We start from the raw sequence: 27,776 nt of genomic DNA, 5'->3' as shown, positions 1-27,776 counted from the left end.
TGGGTGAAGGCTTCTTTGTGCTATGGGGCCAGGATGAGCTGGGGGTCGGAGTGGGGAGGGAAGGGTGGGGGCTGCCGGAGCCCCTCTGATGCACCGGGTTGGGTGAAGGCTTCTTTGTGCTATGGGGCCAGGATGAGAGATGGGGGTCGGAGTGGGGAGCGGTGGGGGCTGCCGGAGCCCCTCTGATGCACCGGGTTGGGTGAAGGCTTCTTTGTGCTATGGGGCCAGGATGAGAGCTGGGGGTCGGAGTGGGGAGCGGTGGGGGCTGCTGGAGCCCCACTGATGCGCCGGGTTGGGTGAAGGCTTCTTTGTGCTATGGGGCCAGGATGAGAGATGGGGGTCGGAGTGGGGAGCGGTGGGGGCTGCCGGAGCCCCTCTGATGCACCGGGTTGGGTGAAGGTTTCTTGGTGCTATGGGGCCAGGATGAGAGCTGGGGGTCGGAGTGGGGAGCGGTGGGGGCTGCCGGAGCCCCCTCTGATGCACCGGGTTGGGTGCTGGCCTCTTTGTGCTATGGGGCCAGGATGAGAGATGGGGGTCGGAGTGGGGAGGGAAGGGTGGGGGCTGCCGGAGCCCCCTCTGATGCACCGGGTTGGGTGCCGGCTTCTTTGTGCTATGGGGCCAGGATGAGAGATGGGGGTCGGAGTGGGGAGCGGTGGGGGCTGCTGGAGCCCCCTCTGATGCACCGGGTTGGGTGAAGGCTTCTTTGTGCTACGGGGCCAGGATGAGAGATGGGGGTCGGAGTGGGGAGGGAAGGGTGGGGGCTGCTGGAGCCCCTCTGATGCACCGGGTTGGGTGAAGGCTTCTTGGTGCTATGGGGCCAGGATGAGAGCTGGGGGTCGGAGTGGGGAGCGGTGGGGGCTGCTGGAGCCCCTCTGATGCACCGGGTTGGGTGAAGGCTTCTTTGTGCTATGGGGCCAGGATGAGAGCTGGGGGTTGGAGTGGGGAGGGAAGGATGCGGGGCAATTCGGAATGGAGCTGGGGATGGGAAGGAGAGCGACTGAGCGGAACGGAGCCGGGGGAACGGTGGGAACCCAACAGGGGGGAGGCCGGGTTCGGATGTGGGGCAATCCTTCACCCAGAGGCGGTGCGGCCCCGGCGCTGTGCCCAGAGCTGTGGGTGCCCCACAGTAGGGCTGCGGTGGGGAGATCCCTTCCCACACAACCATTCTGGGGTTCTGTGATCTTGAAGGACCATTCTGTGATCCTGTCATCTGCAAGGACCTTTCCAATCCAACCCTGCCTCGGCTCTACGATCTTCAAGGACCAGGACCAACACAGTCATTCTCTATGATCTTTAAGGACCCTTCCAACGCAACCATCCCATGGCTCTGTGATCTTTCAGGACCCTTTCAACCCAACCATCCCATGGCTCCACCACCTTCAAGGACCTTTCCAACCAAACCATGCAATTCCTCTACCACCTTCAAGGACCTTTCCAACCCAACCATCCCATGGCTCCATGACCTTCAAGGACCCTTCCAACGCAACCATCCCATCAGCCTATGATCTATAAGGTCCATGCCACAGCTCTGTGATCTTTCAGGACCCTTCCAACCCAACCATCCCAATATTCTGTGACCTATAAGGTCCATCCCACGGCTCTATGACCTTCAAGGACCTTTCCAACCCAATCATCCCATGGCTCCATGATCTTCAAGGACCTTTCCATCCCAACCATCCCATGGCTCCATGACCTTTGAGGACCTTTCCATCCCAACCATCCCATGGCTCCATGACCTTCGAGGACCTTTCCAACCCAACCATCCCATGGCTCCATGATCTTCAAGGACCTTTCCAACCCAACCATCCCATTTCTCCATGACCTTCAAGGACCTTTCCAACCCAACCATCCCATGGCTCCATGAACTTTGAGGACCTTACCAACCCAACCATCCCATGGCTCCATGACCTTCAAGGACCCTTCCAACCCAATCATCCCATCAGCCTATGATCTATAAGGTCCACCCAACGTCTCTGTGGCCTTCAAGGACCCTTCCAACCCAACCATCCCATCAGCCTATCATCTATAAGGTCCATCCCATGGCTCTATGATCTTTCAGGACCTTTCCAACCCAACCATCCCATTATTCAATGACCTATAAGGTCCATCCCATGGCTCTATGATCTTTCAGGACTCTTCCAATCCAACCATCCCAAAATTCTATGATCTATAAGGTCCATCCCATGGCTCTGTGATCTTTCAGGACCTTTCCAACCCAACCATCCCATTATTCAATGACCTATAAGGTCCATCCCATGGCCGGGTGACCTTCAAGGACCCTTCCAACCCAATCATCCCATCATTCTATGATCTATAAGGTCCATCCCACGGCTCTATGATCTTTCAGGACCTTTCCAACCCAACCATCCCATTATTTTATGACCTATAATGTCCACCCCACGGCTCTGTGATCTTTCAGGACCCTTCCAACCCAACCATCCCATCAGCCTACGATCTATAAGGTCCATCCCATGGCTCTGTGGTCTTCAAGGACCCTTCCAACCCAACCATCCCAATATTCTATGACCTATAAGGTCCATCCCACGGCTCTGTGGTCTTTCAGGACCCTTCCAACACAACCATTCCATGGCTCCGTGATCTACAAGGACCTTCCCAAGTCTCCATGACCTATAAGAACACTTCCAACCCAACCATCCCATTATGCTATGACCTATAAGGTCCATCCCATGGCCGGGTGACCTTCAAGGACCCTTCCAAGCCAACCATCCCATCAGCCTATGATCTATAAGGTCCATGCCACGGCCCTATGACCTTCAAGGACCATTCCAATGCAACCATCCCATGGCTCTGTGATCTTCAAGGACCTTTCCAACCCAAACATCCCATGGCTCCACCACCTTCAAGGACCTTTCCAACGAAACCATGCAATTCCTCTACCACCTTCAAGGACCTTTCCAACCCAACCATCTCATGGCTCCATGACCTTCAAGGACCTTTCCAACCCAACCATCCCATCAGCCTATCATCTATAAGGTCCATCCCATGGCTCTATGATCTTTCAGGACCTTTCCAACCCAACCATCCCATTATTCAATGACCTATAAGGTCCATCCCATGGCCGGGTGACCTTCAAGGACCCTTCCAACCCAATCATCCCATCATTCTATGATCTATAAGGTCCATCCCATGACCCTATGACCTTTAAGGACCTTTCCAACCCAACCATCCCATTATTCAATGACCTATAAGGTACATCTCATGGCTCTGTGATCTTTCAGGACCCTTCCAGTGCAACCATTCCATGGCTCCGTGATCTATAAGGTCCATCACACAGCTCTGTGGTCTTCAAGGACCCTTCCATCCCAACCATCCCATCATTCTATGACCTATAACGTCCATCCCATGGCCCTATGACCTTCAAGGACCTTTCCAACCCAACCATCCCATCATTCTATGATCTATAAGGTCCATCCCACGGCTCTGTGATCTTTCAGGACCCTTCCAACACAACCATTCCATGGCTCCGTGATCTACAAGGACCTTCCCATGCCTCCATGACCTATAAGAACACTTCCAAGCCAACCATCCCATCAGCCTATGATCTATAAGGTCCATCCCATGGCCCTATGACCTTCAAGGACCCTTCCAACCCAACCATCCCACGGCTCCATGATCTTCAAGGACCTTTCCAACCCAACCATCCCATGGCTCCATGACCTTCAAGGACCCTTCCAACCCAACCATCCCATCAGCCTATCATCTATAAGGTCCACCCAACGTCTCTGTGGCCTTCAAGGACCCTTCCAACCCAACCATCCCATCAGCCTATCATCTATAAGGTCCATCCCATGGCTCTATGATCTTTCAGGACCCTTCCATCCCAACCATCCCATCATTCTATGACCTATAACGTCCATCCCATGGCCCTATGACCTTCAAGGACCTTTCCAACCCAACCATCCCATCAGCCTATGATCTATAAGGTCCATCCCACGGCTCTGTGATCTTTCAGGACCCTTCCAACACAACCATTCCATGGCTCCGTGATCTACAAGGACCTTCCCATGTCTCCATGACCTATAAGAACACTTCCAAGCCAACCATCCCATCAGCCTATGATCTATAAGGTCCATCCCACGGCTCTATGACCTTCAAGGACCCTTCCAAACCAACCACCCCATTATTCTATGATCTATAAGGTCCATCCCATGGCCCTATGACCTTCAAGGACCCTTCCAACCCAACCACCCCATAATTCTATGATCTATAAGGTCCATCCCACGGCTCTGTGATCTTTCAGGACCCTTCCAACGCAACCATTCCACAGTTCCGTAATCTATAAGGTCCATCCCACAGCTCTATGACCTTCAAGGACCCTTCCAACCCAACCACCCCATTACTCTATGACCAATAAGGTCCATCCCACGGCTCTATGATCTTTCAGGACCTTTCCAACCCAACCATCCCATTATTCAATGACCTATAAGGTCCATCTCATGGCTCTGTGATCTTTCAGGACCCTTCCAACACAACCATTCAATGGCTCCTTGATCTATAAGGTCCATCCCACAGCTCTATGATGTTCAAGGACCCTTCCAACCCAACCATCCCATGGCTCCAAGAACTTCAAGGACCCTTCCAACCCAACCATCCCCTGGCTCTACCACCTTCGAGGACCTTTCCAACACAACCATCCCATGGCTCCATGACCTTCAAGGACCTTTCCAACCCAACCATCCAATGCCTCCAAGACCTTCCAGGACCTTTCCAACCCAACCACTCCAGGTCTCCATGACCTTCGAGGACCTTTCCAAACAAACCATCCCACAGCTCCAAGACCTTCAAGGACCTTTCCAACCAAACCACCTCATGGCTCTACCACCTTCAAGGACCTTTCCAACCCAACCATCCCATGGCTCCAAGACCTTCAAGGACCTTTCCAACCCAACCATCCCATGGCTCCATGACCTTCGAGGACCTTTCCAACCCAACCATCTCATGGCTTCATGACCTTCGAGGACCTTTCCAACACAACCATCCCATGGCTCCGTGACCTTTGAGGACCCTTCCAACCCAACCATCCCATGGCTCCATGACCTTAGAAGACTCTTCCAACCCAACCATTCCATGGCTCCTTGATCTATAAAGTCCATCCCACAGCTCTATGATCTTCAAGGACCTTTCCAACCCAACCATCTCATGGCTCCATGACCTTCAAGGACCTTTCCAACCCAACCATGCCACGGCTCCATGATCTTCAAGGACCTTTCCAACCCAACCATCCCATGGCTCCATGACCTTCAAGGACCTTTCCAACCCAACCCACCACACATCTCCACCATTCCCAGCCCCTTTCCAGCACACTTCAGGACCTGCTCCCCCCCGACCCCCCTACGCTGATTCCTCCCTGGCTCCAGCTGTTACCTGCTGGTACTGCAGCATCCCCTCCTGCTCCTGCTGCATCCTCCACAGCTCCATCTCATCCGGTTCGTAGCCTCCTGGGATCACGTAGTCGCTCGGTCGGTCGGTGCTGCACATCTCACAGCCCGGCCTCGTGGGTTTGTTGATGAAGGTGCATTTGGGACACGACCAACCGGCCTGCGGTGCACAGAGACGGATGGAGGATCGGGGAAGGGAGACGTGCAGAGGGGCCGCATCACCGGAATGAACCCAGGGATGAGGGGGACGTGGGGGCGCCGTGGGGGCACCTACCGGCACCGGGGAGGGCAGAGAGGTGGCGGCGGGCGCCGTCTGGTGGCTGAAGATGTCACCGATCTGCATGGTGTCCAGGTGGTGGCTGATGGCACCGACGTCCGCCGGCCTGTTGGCTGCGGGACAAACGACGGCGTCACGGCGCCGCGATGGAGCGCGGATGAGGTGGGCTGAGATCAGAGCAGCGCCGTCCGCCCACGGCGCAGGGGGTCGGCAAGAGGAGAACGGCGTGCGATGGCACAACGCAGCCCTGCTGGAGCGCCTGTGCTTCTGTGACCTTGCAGGACCCTTCCAACCAAGCATCCCATGGCTCTGTGACCTTTCAGGACCCTTCCATCCCAACCATTCCATGGTTCTGTGACCTTTCAGGACCCTTCCATCCCAACAGTTCCATGGATCTGTGAGCTTTCAGGACCCTTCCATTTCAACCACTCAATTTTCAATGGTCTTTCAAGACCCTTCCAACCCAACCATTCCATGCTTCTGTGACCTTTCAGGACCCTTCTACCCCAACAGTTCCATGGTTCTGTGACCTTACAGGACCCTTCCATCCCAACCATTCCATGGTTCTGTGACCTTTCAGGACCCTTCCACCCCAACCATCCCATGATTCTGTGACCTTTCAGGACCCTCCATACCAACAGTTCCATGGTTCTGTGACCTTTCAGGACCCTTCCACCCCAACCATTCCATGGTTCTGTGACCTTTCAGGACCCTTCCACCCCAACCATCCCATGATTCTGTGACCTTTCAGGACCCTTCCATCCCATCCATTCCATGGCTCTGTGACCTTTCAGGACCCTTCCACCCCAACCATCCCATGGTTCACTGACCTTTCAGGACCTTTCCATCCCAACAGTTCCATCATTCTGTAACCTTTCAGGACCTTTCAATCCCAATAGACCCATGGTTCTGTGACCTTTCAGGACCCTTCCACCCCAAACACTCCTTGTTTCTGAAATCTTTCAGGACCCTTCCATCTCAACCTCTTCATGGTTCTCTGACCTTTCAGGACCCTTCCATCCCAACAGTTCCATGGTTCTCTGACCTTTCAGGACCCTTCCACCCCAACCATTCCATCGTTCTGTGACCTTTCAGGACCCTTCCATCCCAACAGTCCCATGGTTCAGTGACCTTTCAGGACCCTTCCATTCCAGCCATTCCATGGTTCTCTGACCTTTCAGGACCCGTCCATCCCAACCATTCCATGGTTCTCTGACCTTTCAGGACCCTTCTACCCCAAACACTCCTTGTTTCTGTAATCTTTCAGGACCCTTCCATCCCAACAGTTCCATGGTTCTCTGACCTTTCAGGACCCTTCCATCCCAACCATTCCATGGTTCTGTGACCTTCCAGGACCCTTCCATCCCAGCTATTCCATCGTTCTGTGACCTTTCAGGACCCTTCCATCACAACAGTTCCATGGTTCTGTGAACTTTCAGGACCCTTCCATCCCAACAGTTCCATGGTTCTGTGACCTTTCAGGACCCTTCCATCCCATACCAATAGTTCCATGGTTCTCTGATCTTTCAGGACCCTTCCATCCCTACCATTCCATGGTTCTGTGACCTTTCAGGACCCTTCCATCCCAACAGTTCCATGGTTCTGTGACCTTTCAGGACCCTTCGATCCCAACAGTTCCATGGATCTCTGACCTTTCAGGACCCTTCCATCCCAACCATTCCATGGTTCTCTGACCTTTCAGGACCCTTCCATCTCAACCATTCCATCGTTCTGTGACCTTTCAGGACCCTTCCAACCAATCATCCCATGGTTCTGTGACCTTTCAGGACCCTTCCACCCCAGCAGTTCCATGGTTCTGTGACCTTTCAGGACCCTTCCCCCCCAACCATTCCATGGTTCTCTGACCTTTCAGGACCCTTCCATCCCAACCATTCCATGGTTCTGTGACCTTCCAGGACTCTTCCATCCCAACCATTCCATCGTTCTGTGACCTTTCAGGACCCTTCCATCCCAACCATTCCATGGTTCTGGGACCTTTCAGGACCCTTCCATCCCAACCGTCCCATGGTTCTGTGGCCTTTCAGGACCCTTCCATCCCAACCATCCCATGGTTCTATGACCTTTCAGGACCCTTCCATCCCAACCATTCCATGGTTCTCTGACCTTTCAGGACCCTTCCAACCATTCCATGCTTCCATTCCCTTCCACCCACACCATCCCATGGTTCTGTCACCTCCCCAGCCCCTTCCAACCCAACCAGTCACTTGTTCTATCGCCTTTAAGGACCTTTCCATCCCAGTAGTCCCATGGTTCTCTGACCGTTCAGGACTCTTCCATCCCAACCATTCCATGGTTCTCTGACCTTTCAGGACCCTTCCATCCCAACCATTCCATGGTTCTGTGACCTTTCAGGACCCTTCCACCTCAACCATTCCATGGTTCTCTGACCTTTCAGGACCCTTCCATCCCAACACTTCCATGGTTCTGTGACCTTTCAGGACCCTTCCATCCCAACCATCCCATGGTTCTGTGGCCTTTCAGGACCCTTCCATCCCAACCATCCCATGGTTCTATGACCTTTCAGGACCCTTCCATCCCAACCATTCCATGGTTCTGTGGCCTTTCAGAACCCTTCCACCCCAACCATTCCATCGTTCTGTGACCTTTCAGGACCCTTCCACCCCAACCATTCCATCGTTCTGTGACCTTTCAGGACCCTTCCATCCCAACCATCCCATGGTTCTGTGGCCTTTCAGGACCCTTCCATCCCAACCATCCCATGGTTCTATGACCTTTCAGGACCCTTCCATCCCAACCATTCCATGGTTCTGTGGCCTTTCAGAACCCTTCCATCCCAACAGTTCCATGGTTCTCTGATCTTTCAGGACCCTTCCATCCCAACCATCCCATGGTTCTCTGACCTTTCAGGACCCTTCCATCCCAACCGTCCCATGGTTCTCTGACCTTTCAGGACCCTTAGATCCCAGTAGTCCAATGGTTCTCTGACCTTTCAGGACCCTTCCATCCCAACACTTCCATGGTTCTGTGACCTTTCAGGACCCTTCCATCCCAACCATTCCATGGTTCTCTGACCTTTCAGGACCCTTCCATCCCAACCATTCCATGGTTCTCTGACCTTTCAGGACCCTTCCATTCCAACCAACCCATGGTTCTGTGACCTTTCAGGACCCTTCCATCCCAACCATTCCATGGTTCTATGACCTTTCAGGACCCTTCCATCCCAACCATTCCATGGTTCTCTGACCTTTCAGGACCCTTCCACCCCAACCATTCCATGGTTCTGTGACCTTTCAGGACCCTTCCATCCCAACCATTCCATGGTTCTGTGGCCTTTCAGGACCCTTCCATCCCAACCATCCCATGGTTCTGTGACCTTTCAGGACCCTTCCATCACAACCATTCCATGGTTCTGTGACCTTTCACGACCCTTCCACCCCAGCAGTTCCATGGTTCTGTGACCTTTCAGGACCCTTCAACCCCAGCAGTTCCATGGTTCTCTGACCTTTCAGGACCCTTCCCCCCCAACCATTCCATGGTTCTCTGACCTTTCAGGACCCTTCCATCCCAACCATTCCATGGTTCTCTGACCTTTCAGGACCCTTCCATCCCAACCATCCCATGGTTCTCTGACCTTTCAGGACCCTTCCATCCCAGCCATTCCATCATTCTCTGATCTTTCAGGACCCTTCTACCCCAAACATTCCTTGGTTCTGTGACCTTTCAGGACCTTTGCATCCCAACCTCTCCATGCTTCTATGACCTTTCAGGACCCTTCCACCCCAACCATTCCATGGTTCTCTGACCTTTCAGGACCCTTCCATCCCAACCATTCCATGGTTCCCTGACCTTTCAGGACCCTTCCAACCCAACCATCCCATGGTTCTCTGACCTTTCAGGACCCTTCCAACCCAACCATCCCATGGTTCTCTGACCTTTCAGGACCCTTTCAACCCAACCATCCCATGGTTCTCTGACCTTTCAGGACCCTTCCAACCAAACCATCCCATGGTTCCCTGACCTTTCAGGACCCTTCCATCCCAACCATTCCATGGTTCTGTGACCTTTCAGGACCCTTCCATCCCAACCATTCCATGGTTCTCTGACCTTTCAGGACCCTTCCATCCCAACAGTTCCATGGATCTCTGACCTTTCAGGACCCTTCCATCCAATCCATTCCATGGTTCTCTGACCTTTGAGGACCCTTCCAGCCCAACCATTCCATGGTTCTGTGACCTTTCAGGACCCTTCCACCCCAACCATTCCATGGTTCTGTGACCTTTCAGGACCCTTCCATCCCAACCATTCCATGGTTCTGTGACCTTTCAGGACCCTTCCACCCCAACCATTCCATGGTTCTCTGACCTTTCAGGACCTTTCCATCCCAGCCATTCCATCGTTCTGTGACCTTTCAGGACCCTTCCATCCCAAACTTTCCATGGTTCTCTGACCTTTCAGGACCCTTCCATCCCAACAGTTCCATGGATCTCTGACCTTTCAGGACCCTTCCATCCAATCCATTCCATGGTTCTGTGACCTTTCAGGACCCTTCCATCCCAACCATTCCATGGTTCTCTGACCTTTCAGGACCCTTCCATCCCATCCATTCCATGGTTCTGTGACCTTTCAGGACCCTTCCATCCCAACCATTCCCTGGTTCTCTGACCTTTCAGGACCCTTCCATCCCAACAATTCCATCGTTCTGTGACCTTTCAGGACCCGTCCATCCCAACCATTCCACGGTTCTGTGACCTTTCAGGACCCTTCCATCCCAACCGTTCCATGGTTCTCTGACCTTTCAGGACCCTTCCATTCCAACCAACCTGTGGTTCTGTGACCTTTCAGGACCCTTCCATCCCAACAGTTCCATGGATCTGTGACCTTTCAGGACTTTTCCAACGCAAACTTTCCATGGTTCTGTGACCTTTCAGGACCCTTCCATCCCAACCATTCCATGGTTCTGAGACCTTCCAGGACCCTTCCAACCATTCCATGCTTCCATTCCCTTCCAACCCCACCATCCCATGGTTCTGCCACCTCCCCAGCCCCTTCCAGCCCAACCACTCACTTCTTCTTTCGCCTTTAAGGACCTTTCCATCCCAACAGTTCCTTGGTTCTCTGACCTTTCAGGACCCTTCCATCCCAGTAGTCCCATGGTTCTGTGACCTTTCAGGACCTTTCCATCCCAACAGTTCAACGGTTCTGTGACCTTTCAGGACCCTTCCATCCCAACAGTCCCATCGTTCTGTGACCTTCCAGGACCCTTATACCACAGTCATCCCATGGTTCTGGGACCTTTCAGGACCCTTCCATCCCAACCATTCCATGGTTCTCTGACCTTTCAGGACCCTTCCATCCCAACCGTTCCATGGTTCTGTGACCTTTCAGGACCCTTCCATTCCAACCAACCTGTGGTTCTGTGACCTTTCAGGACCCTTCCATCCCAACAGTTCCATGGATCTGTGACCTTTCAGGACTTTTCCAACGCAAACTTTCCATGGTTCTGTGACCTTTCAGGACCCTTCCATCCCAACCATTCCATCGTTCTATGACCTTTCAGGACCCTTCCATCCCAACCATTCCATGGTTCTGTGGCCTTTCAGAACCCTTCCATCCCAACAGTTCCATGGTTCTGTGAGCATTCAGGACCCTTCCATCCCAACCATTCCATCGTTCTTTGACCTTCCAGGACCCTTCCATCCCAACCATCCCATGGTTCTCTGACCTTTCAGGACCCTTCCATCCCAACCATTCCATGGTTCTCTGACCTTTCAGGACCCTTCCATCCCAACCATTCCATGGTTCTGTGACCTTTCAGGACCCTTCCACCCCAACCATTCCATCGTTCTGTGACCTTTCAGGACCCTTCCATCCCAACAGTTCCATATTTCTCTGACCTTTCAGGACCCTTCCATCCCAACACTTCCATGGTTCTCTGACATTTCAGGATCCTTCCATCCCAACCATTTCATGGTTCAGTGACCTTTCAGGACCCTTCCACCCCAACCATCCCATGGTTCACTGACCTTTCAGGACCTTTCCATCCCAACAGTTCCATCATTCTGTAATCTTTCAGGACCTTTCAATCCCAATAGTCCCATGGTTCTGTGACCTTTCAGGACCCTTCCACCCCAAACACTCCTTGTTTCTGTAATCTTTCAGGACCCTTCCATCTCAACCTCTTCATGGTTCTGTGACCTTTCAGGACCCTTCCATCCCAACAGTTCCATGGTTCTGTGACCTTTCAGGACCCTTCCATCCCAACCATCCCATGGTTCTGTGACCTTTCAGGACCCTTCCATCCCAACAGTTCCATCGTTCTGTGACCTTTCAGGACCCTTCCATCCCAACAGTTCCATGGTTCTCTGACCTTCCAGGACCCTTCCATCCCAACCATTCCCTGGTTCTGTGACCTTCCAGGACCCTTCCATCCCAGTAGTCCCATGCTTCCGCCAGCTCCCCAGCCCCTTCCACCCCAACCACTCACTTCTACGTCCTTTCAGGACCCTTTCACCTGCACCACCCCACACCTCCTCTCCATTACCACCCACTCAGGACCCGTTCCACCCAACGACGCTGGCCGCCATCGCACCTTTCCTTCCCGCGGTGCCGGGCACCGTGCCGTATTTCCGCCTCTCCTGGGCTCCGTCCCCTACAGAAGCGATGGAGGCGAGCAGGAGCTCCGCCTGCTCCTCATCGTAGCGCTGCCTCGTCAGCTCGGCGCCTTTGGCCGACAGCAGGTAAAGGAAGGCAGCGTCGCCGTCGCGCCGGACGCCGTAGGACCACACCGTGCGCTCATCCACGCACAGGCACTGCCCGATGATCCACCTCTGCACCAGCGGGTGGAAGCCGTAGTCCTGGAACACCTGAGGGAGGTGAAGCTCAGTTATAGGGAGGTGCGGTGCAGAGATTTTGGCTCAGAGCCGGATGGGAGATGCAGGGACAGCCGGCGATGATCCAGGATGAGGGCACTGAGCGCATCGTCGGTACGGCGGCACACAGCGCCCATTTGGGAAGGAGCGGGCGATCGGACAGAGAGGAGAATGGAGGAACCACAGATTGGCCTTGGGTTGGAAGAGACCCCAAGGATCACGGAGCTCCGACCCTTCTGACACACACAGCATCAACAACCTCACAGCACCACAGCACCACAGCATCACAGCAACACAGCATCACAGCATCACAGCATGGCCCAGGTTGGAAGGGACATCAAGGATCACAGAGCTCCAACCCTTCTGACACACGCAGGGCCACCAACCTCACAGCATCACAGCATCACAGCATCACAGCATCACAGCATCACAGCATCACAGCATGGCCTGGGTTGGAAGGGACCTCAAGGATCATGGAGCTACGACCCTTCCGACACACACAGGGCCACCAACATCTCAGCATCACAGCATCACAGCATCACAGCATCACAGCATCACAGCAACACAGCATCACAGCATCACAGCATCACAGCATCACAGCATCACAGCATCACAGCATCACAGCATCACAGCAACACAGCATCACAGCATCACAGCATCACAGCATCACAGCATCACAGCATCACAGCCTCACAGCATCACAGCCTCACAGCATCACAGCATCACAGCCTCACAGCATCACAGCATGGCTTGGGTTGGAAGGGACATCAAGGATCACGGAGCTCCAACCCTTCTGACACACACAGCACCAACAACCTCACAGCATCACAGCATCACAGCATCACAGCATCACAGCATCACAGCCTCACAGCCTCACAGCCTCACAGCATGGCCCACATTAGAAGGGACCTCAAGGATCACGGAGCTCCAACCCTTCTGACACACACAGGGCCACCAACCTCACAGCATCACAGCATCACAGCATCACAGCATCACAGCATCACAGCATCACAGCATCACAGCATCACAGCATCACAGCATCACAGCATGGCCCAGGTTGGAAGGGACATCAAGGATCATGAAGCTCCAACCCTTCTGACACACACAGGGCCAACAACCTCACAGCATCACAGCATCACAGCATCACAGCATCACAGCATCACAGCATCACAGCATGGCCCAGGTTGGAAGGAACCCCAAGGATCACGGAGCTCCAACCCTGAGGAAGACTGTTAAGCAAAACAGACCTGGCTGCCCTGAAAGGGTCAAACAGGGAACATGAGGCCCCTCCTGAAAGGGAAGGACTGCCATGTGAAACTGGCAAGCATAAGTTACAGCTTCTTCGTTCCGTGACCAAGAGCAGAACGTGTTCTGTGAATAGAAGGCCTTTTGATCATAACCCACAAAAGAGTTAATTAAGGAATGATGTATTGCTGACAGCTGCGTGAATGTTATCTGATTTAAGTATTAAAAGATATAAAAGCCCTGTAACAACAATAAACTTTGCTTCTAGCGCCACCAGAGCCTTAAGCCCGTCTGTTCCAGGCGTCTTGAGCAGGTATCTGTCACAACCCTTCTGACATGCAGGGCCACCAGCATCACAGCATCACAGCCTCACAGCATCACAGCATCACAGCATCACAGCCTCACAGCATCACAGCATCCCAGCATCACAGCATCACAGCATCACAGCATCACAGCATCACAGCATCACAGCATGGCCCAGGTTGGAAGGGACCTCAAGGATCACGGAGCTCCAACCCTTCTGACACACACAGGGCCACCAACCTCACAGCATCACAGCATCACAGCATCACAGCATCACAGCCTCACAGCATCACAGCATCACAGCATCACAGCATCACAGCCTCACAGCATCACAGCATCACAGCATCACAGCATCACAGCCTCACAGCCTCACAGCATCCCAGCATCACAGCATCCCAGCATCACAGCATCCCAGCATCACAGCATCACAGCATCACAGCATGGCCCAGGTTGGAAGGGACCCCAAGGATCACAGAGCTCCGACCCTTCTGACACAGACAGGGCCAACAACCTCACAGCCTCACAGCCTCACAGCCTCACAGCATCACAGCATCACAGCATGGCCTGGGTTGGAAGGGACCTCAAGGATCACGGAGCTCCAACCCTTCTGACACACACAGGGCCACCAACCTCACAGCATCACAGCATCACAGCATCACAGCATCACAGCATCACAGCATCACAGCATCACAGCATCACAGCCTCACAGCATCGCAGCATCACAGCATCGCAGCATCACAGCATCAACAGCATCACAGCATCACAGCATCACAGCATCACAGCATCACAACACGGCCCAGGTTGGAAAGGACCCCAAGGATCACGGAGCTCTGACCCTTCTGACACACACAGGGCCAACAACCTCACAGCATCACAGCATCTCAGCATCTCAGCATCACAGCATCTCAGCATCTCAGCATCACAGCATCACAGCATCACAGCATCACAACACGGCCCAGGTTGGAAAGGACCCCAAGGATCACGGAGCTCCAACCCTTCTGACACACACAGGGCCACCAACATCACAGCATCACAGCATCACAGCATCACAGCATCACAGCATGGCCCAGGTTGGAAGGGACCCCAAGGATCACAGAGCTCCGACCCTTCTGACACAGACAGGGCCAACAACCTCACAGCCTCACAGCCTCACAGCCTCACAGCATCACAGCATGGCCTGGGTTGGAAGGGACCTCAAGGATCACGGAGCTCCAACCCTTCTGACACACACAGGGCCACCAACCTCACAGCATCACAGCATCACAGCATCACAGCATCACAGCATCACAGCATCACAGCATCACAGCATCACAGCCTCACAGCATCGCAGCATCACAGCATCGCAGCATCACAGCATCAACAGCATCACAGCATCACAGCATCACAGCATGGCCCACATTAGAAGGGACCTCAAGGATCACAGAGCTCCGACCCTTCTGACACACGCAGGGCCACCAACCTCACAGCATCACAGCATCACAGCATCACAGCATCACAGCATCACAGCATCACAGCATCACAGCATCACAGCATCACAGCATCACAACACGGCCCAGGTTGGAAAGGACCCCAAGGATCACGGAGCTCTGACCCTTCTGACACACACAGGGCCAACAACCTCACAGCATCACAGCATCTCAGCATCTCAGCATCACAGCATCTCAGCATCTCAGCATCACAGCATCACAGCATCACAGCATCACAACACGGCCCAGGTTGGAAAGGACCCCAAGGATCACAGAGCTCCGACCCTTCTGACACACGCAGGGCCACCAACCTCACAGCATCACAGCATCACAGCCTCACAGCATCACAGCCTCACAGCCTCACAGCCTCACAGCCTCACAGCATCACAGCATCACAGCATGGCCCAGGTTGGAAGGGACTCCAAGGATCACGGAGCTCCGACCCTTCTGACACACACAGGGCCACCAACCTCACAGCATCACAGCATCACAGCATCACAGCATCACAGCATCACAGCATCACAGCATCACAGCATCACAGTCTCACAGCACCACAGCATCACAGCATCACAGCATCACAGCATCACAGCATCACAGCATCACAGCATCACAGCATCACAGCATCACAGCATCACAGCATCACAACACGGCCCAGGTTGGAAAGGACCCCAAGGATCACGGAGCTCTGACCCTTCTGACACACACAGGGCCAACAACCTCACAGCATCACAGCATCTCAGCATCTCAGCATCACAGCATCTCAGCATCTCAGCATCACAGCATCACAGCATCACAGCATCACAACACGGCCCAGGTTGGAAAGGACCCCAAGGATCACGGAGCTCCAACCCTTCTGACACACACAGGGCCACCAACCTCACAGCATCACAGCATCACAGCATCACAGCATCACAGCATCACAGCATCACAGCATCACAGCATCACAGCCTCACAGCATCGCAGCATCACAGCATCGCAGCATCACAGCATCAACAGCATCACAGCATCACAGCATCACAGCATGGCCCACATTAGAAGGGACCTCAAGGATCACAGAGCTCCGACCCTTCTGACACACGCAGGGCCACCAACCTCACAGCATCACAGCATCACAGCCTCACAGCATCACAGCCTCACAGCCTCACAGCCTCACAGCCTCACAGCATCACAGCATCACAGCATGGCCCAGGTTGGAAGGGACTCCAAGGATCACGGAGCTCCGACCCTTCTGACACACACAGGGCCACCAACCTCACAGCATCACAGCATCACAGCATCACAGCATCACAGCATCACAGCATCACAGCATCACAGCATCACAGTCTCACAGCACCACAGCATCACAGCATCACAGCATCACAGCATCACAGCATCACAGCATCACAGCATCACAGCATCACAGCATCACAACACGGCCCAGGTTGGAAAGGACCCCAAGGATCACGGAGCTCTGACCCTTCTGACACACACAGGGCCAACAACCTCACAGCATCACAGCATCTCAGCATCTCAGCATCACAGCATCTCAGCATCTCAGCATCACAGCATCACAGCATCACAGCATCACAACACGGCCCAGGTTGGAAAGGACCCCAAGGATCACGGAGCTCCAACCCTTCTGACACACACAGGGCCACCAACATCACAGCATCACAGCATCACAGCATCACAGCATCACAGCATGGCCCAGGTTGGAAGGGACATCAAGGATCACGGAGCTCCGACCCTTCTGACACACACAGGGCCAACAACCTCACAGCATCACAGCATCACAGCATGGCCCGGGTTGGAAGGGACCCCAAGGATCACGGAGCTCCGACCCTTCTGACACACACAGGGCCAACAACCTCACAGCACCACGGCATCACAGCATCACAGCATCACAGCATCACAGCATGGCCCACATTGGAAGGGACCTCAAGGATCACGGAGCTCCAACCCTTCACACACACACAGGGCCAACAACCTCACAGCATCACAGCATCACAGCATCACAGCATGGCCCAGGTTGGAAGGGACATCAAGGATCACGGAGCTCCGACCCTTCTGACATGCAGGGCCACCAACCTCACAGCATCACAGCACCACAGCATCACAGCACCACAGCATCACAGTATCACAGCATCACAGCATCACAGCATCACAGCATGGCTTGGGTTGGAAGGGACATCAAGGATCATGGAGCTCCAACCCTTCTGACACACACAGCACCACCAACCTCACAGAATCACAGCATCACAGCATCACAGCATCACAGCATCACAGCATCACAGCATCACAGCATCACAGCATGGCTTGGGTTGGAAGGCACCTCAAGGATCACAGAGCTCCAACCCTTCTGACACACACAGGGCCAACAACCTCAAAGCATCACAGCCTCACAGCCTCACAGCCTCACAGCCTCACAGCCTCACAGCCTCACAGCCTCACAGCATCACAGCATCACAGCATCAACAGCATCACAGCATCACAGCATCACAGCATCACAGCATCAACAGCATCACAGCATCACAGCATCACAGCATCACAGCATCACAGCATCACAGCATCACAGCATCACAGCATCACAGCATCCCAGCATCACAGCATCCCAGCATCACAGCATCACAGCATCACAGCATCACAGCATCACAGCATCACAGCATCCCAGCATCACAGCATCCCAGCATCACAGCATCAACAGCATCACAGCATCACAGCCTCACAGCCTCACAGCATCACAGCATCACAGCATCACAGCATCACAGCATCCCAGCATCCCAGCATCCCAGCATCACAGCATCACAGCCTCACAGCCTCACAGCCTCACAGCATCACAGCATCACAGCATCACAGCCTCACAGCCTCACAGCATCACAGCATCACAGCATCCCAGCATCCCAGCATCACAGCCTCACAGCATCCCAGCATCACAGCATCACAGCCTCACAGCCTCACAGCCTCACAGCATCACAGCATCACAGCATCACAGCCTCACAGCCTCACAGCCTCACAGCATCCCAGCATCACAGCATCACAGCCTCACAGCCTCACAGCATCACAGCATCACAGCATCACAGCCTCACAGCCTCACAGCCTCACAGCATCACAGCATCCCAGCATCACAGCATCACAGCCTCACAGCCTCACAGCCTCACAGCCTCACAGCATCACAGCATCACAGCCTCACAGCCTCACAGCATCCCAGCATCACAGCATCACAGCATCACAGCATCACAGCCTCACAGCCTCACAGCATCCCAGCATCACAGCATCACAGCATCCCAGCATCACAGCCTCACAGCATCCCAGCATCCCAGCATCCCAGCATCCCAGCATCCCAGCATCACAGCCTCACAGCATCACAGCATCACAGCATCACAGCATCACAGCATCAACAGCCTCACAGCCTCACAGCCTCACAGCATCACAGCATCACAGCCTCACAGCCTCACAGCATCACAGCCTCACAGCATCACAGCATCACAGCATCACAGCATCACAGCATGGCCTGGGTTGGAAGGGACCCCAAGGATCAAGGGCCAGGTTGGATGGGGCCCCGCGCAGCCTGGGTTAGCATTTAACGTGGAGGTTGGAGGCCCTGCATGTGGCAGGGGGTTGGAGATTCATGTCCATGATTCTGTGATCTTCCAGGACCTTTCCAACCCAGGCCATGCTATGATTCCATGATTCTGTGATCTTCCAGGACCTCTCCAACCCAGGCCATCCTATCATTCCATGATTCTGTGACCTTCAAGGACCTTTCCAACCCAGACCATCCTATGATTCCATGACTCTGTGATCTTCCAGGACCTTTCCAACCCAGGCCATCCTATCATTCCATGATTCTGTGATCTTGGAGGACCTTTCCAACCCAGGCCACGCTATGATTCCATGACTCTGTGACCTTTGAGGACCTTTCCAACCCAGACCATCCTATCATTCCATGACTCTGTGACCTTTGAGGACCTTTCCAACCCAGGCCATGCTATCATTCCATGATTCTGTGACCTTCGAGGACCTTTCCAACCCAGGCCATCCTATCATTCCATGATTCTGTATCTTCGAGGACCTTTCCAACCCAGGCCATCCTATCATTCCATGATTCTGTATCTTCGAGGACCTTTCCAACCCAGACCATCCTATCATTCCATGATTCTGTGATCTTCCAGGACCTTTCCAACCCAGGCCATCCTATCATTCCATGATTCTGTGACCTTCGAGGACCTTTTCAACCCAGGCCATTCTATCGTTCCATGATTCTGTGATCTTCCAGGACCTTTCCAACCCAGACCATCCTATCATTCCATGATTCTGTATCTTCGAGGACCTTTCCAACCCAGGCCATGCTACGATTCCAGGATTCTGTGACCTTCGAGGACCTTTCCAACCCAGGCCATGCTATGATTCCATGATTCTGTGATCTTCGAGGACCTTTCCAACCCAGACCATCCTATCATTCCATGATTCTGTATCTTCCAGGACCTTTCCAACCCAGGCCATCCTATCATTCCATGATTCTGTATCTTCCAGGACCTTTCCAACCCAGGCCATGCTATGATTCCATGATTCTGTGACCTTCTAGGACCTTTCCAACCCAGACCATCCTATCATTCCATGATTCTGTGACCTCCGAGGACCTTTCCAACCCAGACCATCCTATCATTCCATGATTCTGTGACCTCCGAGGACCTTTCCAACCCAGGCCATCCTATCATTCCATGGTTCTGTATCTTCGAGGACCTTTCCAACCCAGACCATGCTATCATTCCATGGTTCTGTATCTTCGAGGACCTTTCCAACCCAGACCATGCTATCATTCCATGACTCTGTGACCTTTGAGGACCTTTCCAACCCAGGCCATCCTATCATTCCATGATTCTGTGATCTTGGAGGACCTTTCCAACCCAGGCCATGCTATGATTCCATGATTCTGTGACCTTCTAGGACCTTTCCAACCCAGACCATCCTATCATTCCATGATTCTGTGACCTCCGAGGACCTTTCCAACCCAGGCCATCCTATGATTCCATGATTCTGTGACCTCCGAGGACCTTTCCAAACCAGGCCATCCTATCATTCCATGATTCTGTGACCTTCCAGGACCTTTCCAACCCAGGCCATGCTACGATTCCATGATTCTGTGGTCTTCAAGGACCTTTCCAACCCAGGCCATGCTATCATTCCATGACTCTGTGACCTTGGAGGACCTTTCCAACCCAGGCCATGCTATCATTCCATGATTCTGTGATCTTCCAGGACCTTTCTAACCCAGACCATCCTATGATTCCATGATTCTGTGATCTTCCAGGACCTTTCCAAACCAGGCCATGCCATTATTCCATGACTGTGATCTTCCAGGACCTTTCCAACCCAGGCCATCCTATCTTTCCATGATTCTGTGACCTTTGAGGACCTTTCCAACCCAGACCATCCTATCATTCCATGATTCTGTGATCTTCCAGGACCTTTCCAACCCAGGCCATGCTATGATTCCATGATTCTGTGACCTTCAAGGACCTTTCCAACCCTGACCATTCCAATACAAGCCAAAAAGTTTCTCACCTCTCCTTCCACGCTATCAATCGTAGATTCTTACACCTTTCTTTCTCCTAAAAACTTCCCTGCCATGAACTGACACAGAGAACCGGCGCCTCTGCCGGCCCGGCTCATGGGACATCACATGGTGATGGCAGCAGCCATATCTGAGAACAGGATTGGAACCCTGAGACCCCCCCCCCACATTGTGCCACGCCGTGTGGGAGCTGGCAGCGCCGTACCTGCTGCTTCAGCGCTGCGATGGTGGTGTGGGGCTGCACCAGGAGCGTGATGCTGGCCGACGACGTCGCGTCCTCCACACCGACGTTCATGCTGTGGCACAGAGGGAGCAGCAGGTTGGGGATGGAGCAAAGAGGCAATGCCGTCCCAGCCCAACCATTACATGGCTCTGTGATCTGTGAGGACCCTTCCAACCCAACCCAACCCAATCCAACCCAACCCAACCATTCCATGGCTCTGTGATCTGTAAGGACCCTTCCAACCCAACCCAACCCAACCCAACCATTTTGTGGCTGTGTGATCTGTAAGAACCCTGCCAACCCAACCCAACCCAACACAACCCAACCCAACCATTCTATGGCCCTGCGATCTGTAAGGACCCTTCCAACCCAACCCAACCCAACCCAACCCAACCCAACCCAACCCAACCCAACCATTCTATGGCTCTGCGATCTGTAAGGACCCCTCCAACCCAACCCAACCCAATCCAACCCAACCCAACCCAACCCAACCCAACCATTTTGTGGCTCTGCGATCTTCAAGGACCCTTCCAAGCCAACCATTCCATGGTTCTGCGATCTGTAAGGACCCCTCCAACCCAACCCAACCCAACCATTCTACGGCTCTGTGATCTGTAAGGACCCCTCCAACCCAACCCAACCGTTCTACAGTACTGTGATCTGTAAGGACCCTTCCAACCCAACCCAACCCAACCCAACCATCCCATGGCTCTGCAATCTGTAAGGACCCCTCCAACCCAACCCAACCCAACCCAACCCAACCATTCTACGGCTCTGCGATCTGTAAGGACCTCTCCAACCCAATCCAACCATTCTACAGCTCTGTGATCTGTAAGGACCCCTACAACCCAACCATTCCATGGTTCTGCAATCTGAAAGGACCCTTCCAACCCAACCATTCCATGGTTCTGCAATCTGAAAGGACCCTTTCAACCCAACCATTCCATGGTTCTGCAATCTGAAAGGACCCTTCCAACCCAACCATTCTATGGCTCTGCGATCTTCAAGGACCCTTCCAACCCAACCCAACCCAACCATTCCATGGCTCTGCAATCTTCAAGGACCCTTCCAACCCAACCATTCCCTGGCTCTGTGATCTGTAAGGACCCTTCCAACCCAACCCAACCATTCCCTGGCTCTGTGATCTTTAAGTACCCTTCCAACCCAACCCAACCATTCTACATCTCTGTGATCTGTAAGGACCCTGCCAACCCAACCATCCCATGGCTCTGCGATCTGTAAGGACCCTTCTAACCCAACCCAACCATTCCATGGCTCTGTGATCTGTAAGGACCCTTCCAACCAAACTATTCCGTGGCTCTGTGATCTGTAAGGACCCTTCCAACCCAACCATTCCCTGGCTCTGTGATCTGTAAGGACCCTTCCAACCCAACCCAACCCAACCATTCCCTGGCTCTGTGATCTTTAAGGACCCTTCCAACCCAACCTGCTATCATTCCACAGCAGCAGCACGTTGCCACTTGTGCCCCACATGCTGCTCTCCTCCTGCCCACTCTGCACATCTCACCATCGGGTGTGAGCCCCAATTCCAGCCAGTCTGTGGGGCGTTTGTGCCCCCCAGATCCCCACCCCGCCCCCAGCGCCTCCCCACCCTCATAGCGACCAATTTCTTCCTTCCCTCCAACCTCAACCTGCCCTCCCCCGTTCCAGAAGCGCCGCCCTCGTGCTGTCACTGCAGCTCCAGGTTCAAAGCCCTTCTCTGCCCCACGAGCTCCATTAGGAATGGAGCAGTGGTGACCCCCTTCCCCCCGCCTGGGTGGGGGCACTGGGGCAGAGCCGCTCACCAGATTTCATCCTCGGGATAATTGGACTCCTTCAGCAAGATGTTCAGCGCGGCTTGCTGCTGGGCCAGGGCCGCGGCGCATCGCGCGGCCGCCTCCTCGTCGCCGTGCTGGATGGCCAGGGCCAGCTGCAGGGCCAGGTCCTCTGCAGAGGGGGAACGGGAGCCCTGAGGCTGCAGCAGAGCTACAGGCAGCCGGGGGGCTCCGGCTTCTCGTGCAGATCAAAGCCACAATCCCAGATGCGTAGGGTTGGAGGGGATCTATGGATGGTCTCAGTGGCCTTCTTGGCCACCAGGGCACAGCGCTGGCTTGTGGTCAATCGCTGGTAGGGTCCCACCACTATTCGACCGCTGTTCAACTGCTGGCCAACTGCTGGGTGACCATTGGCCAACCAAGCCCCCCCCTGCCTTGCTGGCCACGTTCTGGCAATGCACCCATGGTCCTGTCAGCCTTCTGGGCCACCATGGTTCACTGCTGGCTCCCAGTCAACTGTTGGTCAACCACTGGTGAACTACTGGTCAACCACTGGTCAACCATCAGTCAGCCATTGGTCAAGTGCTGGCTGATTGCTGGGGGAGCATTAGCCAACCAAGCCCCTCCCTGCCTTGCTGGCCACACTCTGGCAATGCACCCATGGTCCTGTCAGCCTTCTGTGCCACCATGGCTCACTGCTGGCTCCCAGTCAACTGTTGGTCAACCACTGGTGAACTACTGGTCAACCACTGGTCAACCATCAGTCAGCCATTGGTCAAGTGTTGGCTGACTGTTGGGGGAGCATTAGCCAACCAGACCCCTCCCTCACCCCACGGTCCTCTCAGCCTTCTGGGCCACCATGGCTCACTGTTGGCTCCTGGTCAACCATCGGTCAACTGTTGGCCAATTGCTGGTCAACCACTCGTGAACTACTGGTCAACCGTCAGTCAGCCATTGGTCAAGTGTTGGCTGATTGCTGGGCGACCATTAGCCAACCAGACCCCCTCAGTCTGCTGGCCACGCTCTGGCAATGCACCCCAAGGTTCCTGTTAGCCTTCTTGGCCACCAGGGCACAGTGCTGGCTTGTGGTCAACACTGGCCAATCACTGGTGAGCCATCAATCAACCACTGGTCAACTGTTGGCCGGTTGTTGGGTGACCATCGGCCCAGCCAGACCTCTGCCTCACCCAGCTGGCCAGACTCTGGGCAATGCAGCCTGGGGTCTCACTGGCCTTCTTGGCCACCAGGGCACAGTGTTGGCTCGTGGTCAACACTGGTCAACCATTGGCCAACTCTTGGTCAACCACTGGTCAACCATTGGCCAACCCTTGGTCAACCACGGGTCAACTATTGGCCAACCCTTGGTCAACCACTGGTCAACTATTGGCCAACCCTTGGTCAACCACGGGTCAACTATTGGCCAACCCTTGGTCAACCACGGGTCAACTATTGGCCAACCCTTGGTCAACCACTGGTCAACCATTGGCCAACCCTTGGTCAACCACTGGTCAACCATTGGCCAACCCTTGGTCAACCACTGGTCAACCATTGGCCAACCCTTGGTCAACCACTGGTCAACCATTGGCCAACCCTTGGTCAACCACTGGTCAACCATTGGCCAACTCTTGGTCAACCACTGGTCAACTATTGGCCAACTGTTGGCTGACCTTTGGCAAACCAGGCCAAATCTTCACCCAGGTGGCCAAGCTCTGGGCAACGGCCCCCAGCAGCGCCCACCTCGGTTTGGGAGAAGCTCCCACCCCCCAGGCCCAGGCCCAGAACAGGGCGCTGCAGGCAGGCAGCCCCACAGCAGGGCCTGCAGGCAGGAATGCAGCAGCGCCCACCGACCTTTGTTGGAAAGCTCTGCAGCCAAAGCATCCTCTGCATCCTGATCTGCAGCGCTGGCTCCGGCCGCTGTTGCTGGGGATGAAGTGTGGGATGTGGGCACAGCGCTGCCCGAGGAGGCTGAGGGAAGAGAAGGGACTGCATGAGAGCCGGGACAACGTGGAGATGAGGTGCAGCAGAGTGGGGATGGAGCAGGGATGGGAGAAGACAGCAGAGAGGGGACAGCACAGAGATGGGGAGCGCGGAAACGGGGTGACGCAGAGTGGGGATGAGGCACAAATGGGACAAGGCAGGGATGGGACGACGCAGAGCAGGGATGAGGCAGAGATGGGGCGACACAGAGCAGGGATGACAGCACAGCAGGGACGACAGCACAGCAGGGACGACACAGATGAGACGTTGCAGAGATGGGATGACGCAGCAGAGAGGAGACAGCACAAAGCAGAGGGGGGACAGCATGGCAGAGTGGGAACAGCACAGCAGAATGGGGACAGCACAGCAGAGAGGGGACAGGACAGGGACTGGACAACAATGAAGAGTGGGGACAGCACAGCAGAGAGGGGACAGCACAAAACAGAGAGGGGACAGCACAGGGATTGGACAACACTGAAGAGAGGGGACAGCACAGCAGAGAGGCTACAGCATGAAGCACAGGGGGGAAAGCACAGGGATTGGACAACACTGCAGAGTGGGGACAGAACAGCACAGCAGAGATGGGACAGCACGAAGCAGAGAGAGGACAGCACAGAGATGGGACAGCACAGAACAGAGGGGACAGCACAGCAGAGTGAAGAGGGGACAGCACAAAGCAGAGGGGGGACAGCACAGCAGAGAGGGGACAGCACAGCACAGCAGAGAGGGGACAGCACGAAGCAGAGGGGGGACAGCACAGGGATTGGACAACAGTGAAGAGTGGGGACAGCAGAGCAGAGAGGGGACAGCAGAGCAGAGAGAGGACAGCAGAGCACAGCAGAGAGGGGACAGCAGAGCACAGCAAGAGGGGACAGCACAGGGATTGGACAACACTGAAGAGTGGGGACAGCACAGAGCAGAGGGGGAACAGCAGAGCACAGCAGAGAGGGGACAGCACAGGGATTGGACAACAGTGAAGAGTGGGGACAACACAGCAGAGAGGGGACAGCACAGCACAGCAGAGGGGGGACAGCACGAAGCAGAGGGGGGACAGCACAGGGATTGGACAACACTGAAGAATGGGGACAGCACAGCAGAGAGGGGACAGCACAGCACAGCAGAGAGGGGACAGCACAGGGATTGAACAGCACTGAAGAGTGGGGACAGCAGAGCAGAGAGGGGACAGCAGAGCACAGCAGAGCAAAGAGGGGACAGCACAAAGCAGAGGGACAGCACAGGGATTGGACAACACTGAAGAATGGGGACAGCATGAAGCAGAGAGGGGACAGCATGAAGCAGAGAGGGGACAGCACAGGGATTGAACAACACTGAAGAGTGGGGACAGCAGAGCAGAGAGGGGACAGCAGAGCAGAGCGAGGACAGCAGAGCAGAGCATAAAAGGGGACGGCACAGCACAGCAGAGAGGGGACAGCACAAAGCAGAGGGGGGACAGCACAGCAAAAAGGGGACAGCAGAGCAGAGAGAGGACAGCAGAGCACAGCAGAGAGGGGATGGCACAGCACAGCAGAGCAAAGAGGGGACAGCACAGGGATTGGACAACAATGAAGAGTGGGGACAGCACAGAGCAGAGAGGGGGCAGCACGAAGCAGAGGGGGGACAGCACAAAGCGGAGAGGGGACAGCACAAAGCGGAGAGGGGACAGCACAGGGATTGGACAACACTGAAGAGTGGGGACAGCACAGCAGAGATGGGACAGCACAAAACAGAGAGGGGACAGCAGAGCACAGCAGAGATGGGACAGCACAGGGATTGGACAACAGTGAAGAGTGGGGACAACACAGCAGAGAGGGGACAGCACAGCACAGCAGAGATGGGACAGCACAGCAGAGAGGGAACAGCAGAGAGGGGACAGCACAAAGCAGAGGGGGGACAGCACAGGGACTGAACAACAATGAAGAGTGGGGACAGCACAGCAGAGAGGGGACAGCACAGCACAGCAGAGATGGGACAGCACAAAACAGAGAGGGGACAGCACAGAGCAGAGAGGGGACAGCAGAGCAGAGAGGGGGCAGCACAGAGCAGAGGGGGGACACAGGGATTGGACAACAGTGAAGAGAGGGGGACAGCACAGAGCAGAGAGGGGACAGCACAGAGCAGAGAGGGGACAGCACAGGGATTGAACAACACTGAAGAGTGGGGACAACACAGCAGAGAGGGGACAGCAGAGCAGAGCAGAGAGGGGACAGCACAGGGATTGGACAGCAAAGCAGAGAGGGGACAGAACAAAGCAGAGAGGGGACAGCACAAATCAGAGAGGGGACAGAACAAAGCAGAGAGGGGACAGAACAAAGCAGAGAGGGGACAGCACAGGGATTGAACAACACAAGAGTGGGGACAGCACAGCAGAGAGGGAACAGCACAGAGCTGCTGTCCCCACACAACACCCCACTGATGACAGCACAGAGCTGCTGTCCCCACACAACACCCCACTGACGCCCCACTCGCATGGGGCACAGAACCCCCACAGCGCAGCCCCCCCCCCCCCCAGAGGCAGCGCCCACCTTTCTGTGCCTCCCGCAGGGAACTGCTGACGATCGTCCACCACTTCTGCGCCTCGCGCTCCTCCTCGAAGCTGAACACCATGGGTTCATCCAGGGAGCCGAGGACCAGCAGCTCGTGGCACGTGGGGCTGCGCACCGTGTACGAAATGTCCTTCAGGTCGTACTCGGCGATGCTCTGCGGGCA

The 27,776-nt window shown here is 54.6% G+C and overlaps 1 protein-coding gene across 13 annotated transcripts in view; it reads right to left on the bottom strand.

The window, feature by feature from the left end:
* Positions 1 to 382: 382 nt before the first annotated feature.
* The window catches only part of LOC125691098 (ranBP-type and C3HC4-type zinc finger-containing protein 1-like), a 40,200-nt gene continuing 12,806 nt past the window's right edge, over positions 383 to 27,776 (bottom strand). Inside the window, exons 2-8 of one of the 13 annotated variants that reach the window (XM_048940054.1) lie at positions 27,593 to 27,767; positions 24,942 to 25,058; positions 23,124 to 23,265; positions 21,301 to 21,391; positions 5,674 to 12,521; positions 2,955 to 5,559; positions 383 to 2,062 (exon numbers count right to left, since the gene is read on the bottom strand). In XM_048940054.1, the coding sequence (XP_048796011.1) occupies positions 12,207 to 12,521; positions 21,301 to 21,391; positions 23,124 to 23,265; positions 24,942 to 25,058; positions 27,593 to 27,767 (840 nt within the window). In that variant the 3' untranslated portion in view covers positions 383 to 2,062; positions 2,955 to 5,559; positions 5,674 to 12,206. Of the gene's footprint in view, positions 5,560 to 5,673; positions 12,522 to 21,300; positions 21,392 to 23,123; positions 23,266 to 24,941; positions 25,059 to 27,592; positions 27,768 to 27,776 lie in introns of those variants that run through there. The other 12 variants (XM_048940051.1, XM_048940055.1, XM_048940056.1 and 9 more) reach the window with 12 other exon arrangements.

This window comes from Lagopus muta, chromosome 3, assembly GCF_023343835.1.
Source record: "Lagopus muta isolate bLagMut1 chromosome 3, bLagMut1 primary, whole genome shotgun sequence".
In the NCBI taxonomy this organism is placed as follows: Eukaryota; Metazoa; Chordata; class Aves; order Galliformes; family Phasianidae; genus Lagopus; species Lagopus muta.
The sequence above is the reverse complement of the archived record's forward strand: the minus strand, read 5'-3'. Positions and strand labels throughout refer to the sequence as shown.